The sequence below is a fragment of the Mastomys coucha genome, unplaced genomic scaffold, assembly GCF_008632895.1.
Source record: "Mastomys coucha isolate ucsf_1 unplaced genomic scaffold, UCSF_Mcou_1 pScaffold20, whole genome shotgun sequence".
Lineage (NCBI taxonomy): Eukaryota > Metazoa > Chordata > Mammalia > Rodentia > Muridae > Mastomys > Mastomys coucha.
The window spans coordinates 24,235,260-24,240,950 of NW_022196903.1; the positions used below are offsets into that span (position 1 = coordinate 24,235,260).

At 46.3% G+C, this 5,691-nt stretch overlaps 1 protein-coding gene and 1 long non-coding RNA gene across 2 annotated transcripts in view; one reads left to right on the forward strand and one right to left on the reverse strand.

Annotated features, from left to right (window-relative positions):
• Positions 1-203: 203 nt before the first annotated feature.
• On the forward strand, positions 204-3,020 carry Hilpda (hypoxia inducible lipid droplet associated). Its single transcript, XM_031381346.1, has 2 exons — positions 204-403; positions 2,754-3,020. Exon 2 carries the CDS (start codon positions 2,808-2,810, stop codon positions 3,000-3,002), a length of 195 nt encoding a protein of 64 aa, XP_031237206.1. The 5' UTR covers positions 204-403; positions 2,754-2,807; the 3' UTR covers positions 3,003-3,020.
• LOC116098657 overlaps positions 2,570-5,691 on the reverse strand; it is a 7,885-nt gene continuing 4,763 nt past the window's right edge. Inside the window, exon 3 of the long non-coding RNA XR_004121901.1 lies at positions 2,570-2,701. This is a non-coding gene — a long non-coding RNA (uncharacterized LOC116098657). The remainder of the gene's footprint in view (positions 2,702-5,691) is intronic.

Here is a 5,691-nt window from a genome sequence, read left to right on the forward strand (position 1 = left end):
CATGGGGTAAAGGCGCCTTTTGGCTCCTGATTTTCCAGAAGGCGGCCGGTGGCGTTGAACCTTATTCTGTCCACTCGGGACTGCAGTGAATCTACTGCAGGCTGCGTGCCTCCCGTGACTTCCGAGCGCTCCGCGGCGAGGAAGCTGACACAGGGGCAGGATGACCAGCGGACGTGCCCCGAGGCGAGCGCGTGCAGGATCGGTGCGCGTGCGCAGTCTCCGAGGGCGGAGCCTCGCCCAGGAGGGGCGGGGCTTCGGGAGGTCCGTTTCTCTTTGCTACTTATTTCTATCCTGAGCAGTGCCTGCGTGGAGCGTCCACGTTGCGACTCAGCCGACCTTCTTCCTTCCTCCTGCACGACCTGGTGTGACTGTGAGCAGCCGTCTCCCGACTCTTCCTCCTGAGGTAACTGGCCCAGGACCCCCCAGGCCAGAGGCCGAGTCCTGGATCCCTTGCCCCATCGGTCGGGCTACCTGCGTTCGGGTCCGGGCGGTGCACCCAGAGCCTCCTCCTCTCTGCGTCGCTGCGTCGCCCAATCTGTGAACTCCGTGGGCCACCTTTGCCCACAAAGTTTCACCAAAGTACCTTAGCCTTCTCTTCCTGTCACCTCATTAGAATGTTGTGTAGTAACTGCTCCCTTGAAGGCTGGGTTCTTGTCTGTAGGACGGCCGTGTGGCCTTGTATACCTTCCAGAGTGCCTGAGCTATTTGAAAGCATTCAAATATGTTTGGATAAATTAACAAGATTTGACTTTTTGCTATTTTGTGTCTGCTACTTTTTTGTTTTGCGGTACTCGGGATTGAACCTAGAATCTTGTATGTACTAGGTACGCCTTGTACCCCTGGGCTGCATTACCAGCCATTAAGTTTACTTTTGAGACAAGGCTTCACTAAATCCTCCAAATTAGCTTTGCATTCTCTACAGCTCGGGCTAACCCTAAATAGGCATTCCTTCTGCCTTTCCTTCCTTCATAGCTGGAATTACAGGCTTTTGACACCCTTATCGTTTATATTGATTTTTTGTTTGTTTGTTTTTTGTTTTTGTTTTTCGAAACAGGGTTTCTCTGTGTGGCTCTGGCTGTCCTGGAATTCACTCTGTAGACCAGACTCAGAAATCCGCCTGCCTCTGCCTCCCAAGTGCTGGGATTAAAGGCGTGCACCACCACTGCCTGGCAGAAGATATTATATTCAAGAAGTTTATAAATCCCCCGGTGGTGGTGAAAGCGGGTGGTGGACGCCTTTACTTTCAGTCCTTAGGCAGAGGCAGGTGGGTCTCTATGAGTTCGAGGCCAGCCTGGTCTACAGAGTGAGTTCCAGGACAACCAGGGCTACACAAAAAAATCTGTGTCTGGGTGGGGGGAAGTTTGTAATTAATTTGAATGTACAATACAGGTGAAACTTATACAGGTTGCTTGCTCTAGGACATATTACTTTTTTGTTTGTTTGTTTGTTTGTTTGAGACAGGGTTTCTCTGTATAGCCCTGGCTGTCCTGACCTGAAACTCACTCTGTAGACCAGGCTGGCCTCGAACTCAGGTGGCTGCCTCTGCCTCCCAAGTGCTAGGATTAAAGGCATGCACCACCATTGCCCGGCTATTCCTTTTTTTTTTTTTTAAGATTTATTTATTTATTTTATGTATATGAGTACACACTGTAGTTGTACAGATAGTTGTGAGCCTTCATCTGGTTGTTGGGAATTGACTTTTAGGACCTCTGCTCACTCCAGTCAGCCCTACTCACTCAGTCCCTGCTCACTCCAGCACAAAGATTTATTTATTATTATAAATAAGTACGCTGTAGCTCTCTTCAGACTCACCAGAAGAGGGTGTCAGATTTCATTAAGGGGGGTTGTGAGCCACCATGTGGTTGCTGGGATTTGAATTCAGGACCTTTGGAAGAACAGTTGGTGCTCTTACCCACTGAACCATCTCACCAGCCCCCTTTTTCTTATTCTTGTGGTACTACGCTAGGCTAGGCAAGCACTCTATACCACTGAGTTATATTTTCAGCCCACTTTTTACTTTTTGAGTCAGGGTTTCACTAAGTTGCTCATGGTGGTTTTAACTCACTGTGTAGCTCAAGTTTGCACCACCAGCCACACCTAGCATTTTTTTGTGTAATATATATATATATATACATGAAATACACACACACTCATTTATGGAGGCGTTTTGCCTCCATGTTTTGTTTGTATGTTTGCTGTGCATCATGGGTGTGTGTGTAGAGGCCAAAAAAGGATGTCAGATTCCCAGGGACTGGAGTTACAGATGGTTGTGAACTGCCATGTGGCGGCTGCTCCTCTGCAAGAGCAGCTGGTGCTAAACATAGAGCCATCTCTCCCACCCAATTTTCTTTATATGTCCATCTGCCTCCTATGTAAGTTAAGTCCGGGCACTGTAACAGGGTTTGTACATTGTGCTTGGTGGGAATGGTCTTAAAGAGAGGTAAAGGTAGTTGGATGTGTGGGATGTACCTGTAGGCCCAGCACTTAAGAGGATTGCTTGAGTTTGAGGCTAGCTTGGGCTACACAGCAGGAAGAGACATACATAAAGACATACAGCTGTGAACAGTGCTCTTGAAATTATCCCAACAGCATGTGTATTTATTTGTTCGTGGAGTTTGCAGCTCATACATACTTGGAGGCAATGCCGGGAGCGGACTTGCAGCTGTCCCTCTCTCCCTGGCTGGCAGGGCCTCTCTTGCTCCTGAGAAAACAAGGGTTGAGACTAACTCAGACTCTTCTTTCTTTCTTCACAGGATCTAGCAGCAGAAAGCAGCTCTACTTCCCTGCTGGAGCTGGGCACCATCGCCATGAAGTACATGCTGAACCTCTATGTGCTGGGGGTCATCTTGACCCTGCTTTCCATCTTTGTTAGACTGATGGAGTCGCTGGGAGGCTTACTGGAGAGCCCATTGCCTGGGAGCTCCTGGATCACCAGAGGTCAACTAGCCGACACACAGCCTCCCAAGGGCCTTCCAGACCACCCATCCCGAGGAGTGCAATAAACCTCCCTCCAGGCATCAGCCATACGTTGACACATTATCTTCAGCATGTCCAACCACATGTTCCGTTTCCCAAGAGGCAGCATCAAGTATCTCCAAAGAACTGTTACTAGGCCTGGCAGGGCTTTTTTTTTTTTTTTTTTTTTTTTTTTTTTTTTTTTTTTTTTTTTTTTTTTTTTTTGTTGTTCCCTCACCTTGGAAAAGAGCCTACTTAACTGTAGAGGTGTGAGTGAGTGGGTTGTCTGTGGCTCTGGGTTGGAGGTGAACCAGTTCCAACTGTTGGGAGAATGGTTTTTGGTTCTGTTTGTTTCAGTCCTCAGTCCTAAAGGACTCTTTTGGGCCTAAGTATCTTCCCTTGGTTTACTATTGAGTCTCTTCCATGAGAGTTGTTTGGGCAGTATCTAAGGTGTTGTGGGCTGGCTATGAAGACAGAGGGTAGATCATCCAGTGTCCAGGTCTAAGTTGTATATTACACTCTTTCTCCGGTGTAATAATGCACATGTGTTTGTATATAATGTCTAAAGGGCTATGGGATGATCAGGCCTGCTTAGGGTATGGGTGTTCCAGCCACTGTGTGGCTTAAACATGAATTTTCTAATGCAATAAATGTGAATATATTTCCACTGTGTGTCCTGTTGACATGCCTGCCCTTGAAATTAGTAAGGAAAAGTTTTAAGTCCTGGATCTGTAAGTAAACTTTATCTCTATTTTTATTTTTGAGGCAGGATCTCACTGTGCAGCCCTGGTTGTCCTGGAAGTCACTATGTAGACCAGGCTGGCCTCATAGAGACACCTGTTGCCTCTTTTGCCTCCCTAGTGCTGGGATTAAAAGTGAGCAACACTACACCCGGCCATTTTTACTTTTGAAATAGTCTCATGTAGCTAAGGCCGGCCTTGTCTCCCTGACCTACCTGCCTCTACCTTCTAAGTGCTAAGCCTATAGGCTTCTGTCTAAACGTAATATTTTCAAACTTAGGAGCAAGAAAGTGATCAAAGCCTTGTTTAGAAACCTCATTATGGTAGTATATGCCTATGATTCTCAGCATTTAGGAAGCTGAGGCAGGAGGATTGCCAAAAATTCCAAGGACAGCCAGGGCTGCATAGCAAGACTGAACTCTCAAACAGTTTTGTTTAAATGTAAACTTGGGGGCAGGGCCTGTATTAACTAGTTAGTTGAGCCTAGGCAAGACTCAACCTTGGTCCTCCATGGTTGCCCCTATGGATTCAGCCAACCGTAGGTTGAGCTTTTGATTGTTAGTGCTCAAGATTGAACTTAGGGCATTATATGTACCAGGAGAACACTATGCCAAGGAAACTAAGTCAGCGCTGAAAATATTTTCTTTGTAATTACGTCCACGATTAAGACAGTTTTTCTTGTCATTTCTCCCTAAACAAAACAGGACAACTATAGTATTTATATTATATTGCATTAGGTACTCTTAAGTAGTCTAGAGATAAGTATATGTTAACATATAGTTGGGTGGGTCCTTTACAGGTAATACGGGCTTTCATATGAGATGGGTCTCCCAGGCAGAGTTGTGACATAGTTCCCTCCCTACCCCCAGAACCATTTTGTTTTGTGACTGATGGGACTCTGTAAAGGAAATCTGCCCTCTCCCAGCCCTGCCTCAGTCTAAGTGAGCATTCCTGTAGGCCTAGCCTATCTTGTTCTCCTCAGGGACTTATCCAGCTAAGTGACTGTTTGATTCTGTTTGTTGTCAGTTCAAGTCGGCTACGAAGTGTCTGCATGCAGCTGTTGATTTGCTTGTGAGAGCTCCCTAAGCAATCTAGATTGACCTTGAAATTTAGGATCCTTCCACCCTAGCCTCAAGGATCTGGGATTATTGTTATGTTCCAGGTGCTTGTTTCTGCCCTAGCCCAGATCTGAGCAGTTTCGCCTCCATTCAACTGTGGAAGAAGGGTTGTTTTGTTTCGAAGCAGTCTCACTACATAGCCCTTGAACTCATAATGTAGCTGACAAGTGACCCAGACTGACCTCAGAGACCCATCTGCCTTGAGTACTGGGATTAAAGGTGTCATTACAGCGGGCAAAGAGGCTTCCTGCCCACAATCCACCTCTCTGATCCCTGCCCTGCTATGAGAGTATTCACTCTGCCTTAGGTTTCATTCTCTTCTCTGTGTTTATGAACTGGTTATACTTTTGCCAAAACAAAAAACAAAACATGGTACTGTTCAATCCTCTGTTCAACTAGCTCTGCTTCCTTGGTGTTCTTAATGCAACTGACTGGTAATTCTGGCTTAGGGATTCGTTTTTGACTATTGCTGTGTGGTAGTATACTGCCAAGCTCCACATTCTAGGTACATGGTATTATTAGCCCCTTTGGGGCTAAGAAATGATTTATTTATCGGGTCTTGCTATGTAGCCTAGGTTGGCCTCAAATTTGTGATTCAGTTGTTGGGGTTAAAGATATGTTATCACACCTTGTTTCTGGGCACTGGTAAACTAACTAGTCTTGACTTTGCTGAGATTACAGAAAGTTGATTTCATTACTGTAGTACTGTCAGTAATATATTTGGAGGGCTAGTGTTAGCAGCTAAGGCACTCACTGGTCAACAGGTCAGATGACCTCAATCTGATCTCCAAAACCTACATGGTGGAAGGAGAGAATGTTGCCGCAGCTCGTCCTTGAAGTCTACACATGCACCGTGGCATACTGGCATCCCCAACCCC

Bases quoted from the DNA above. Each gene is read 5' to 3' on its own strand.
- Hilpda (XM_031381346.1), top strand. From the start codon at position 2,808: ATGAAGTACATGCTGAACCTCTATGTGCTGGGGGTCATCTTGACCCTG.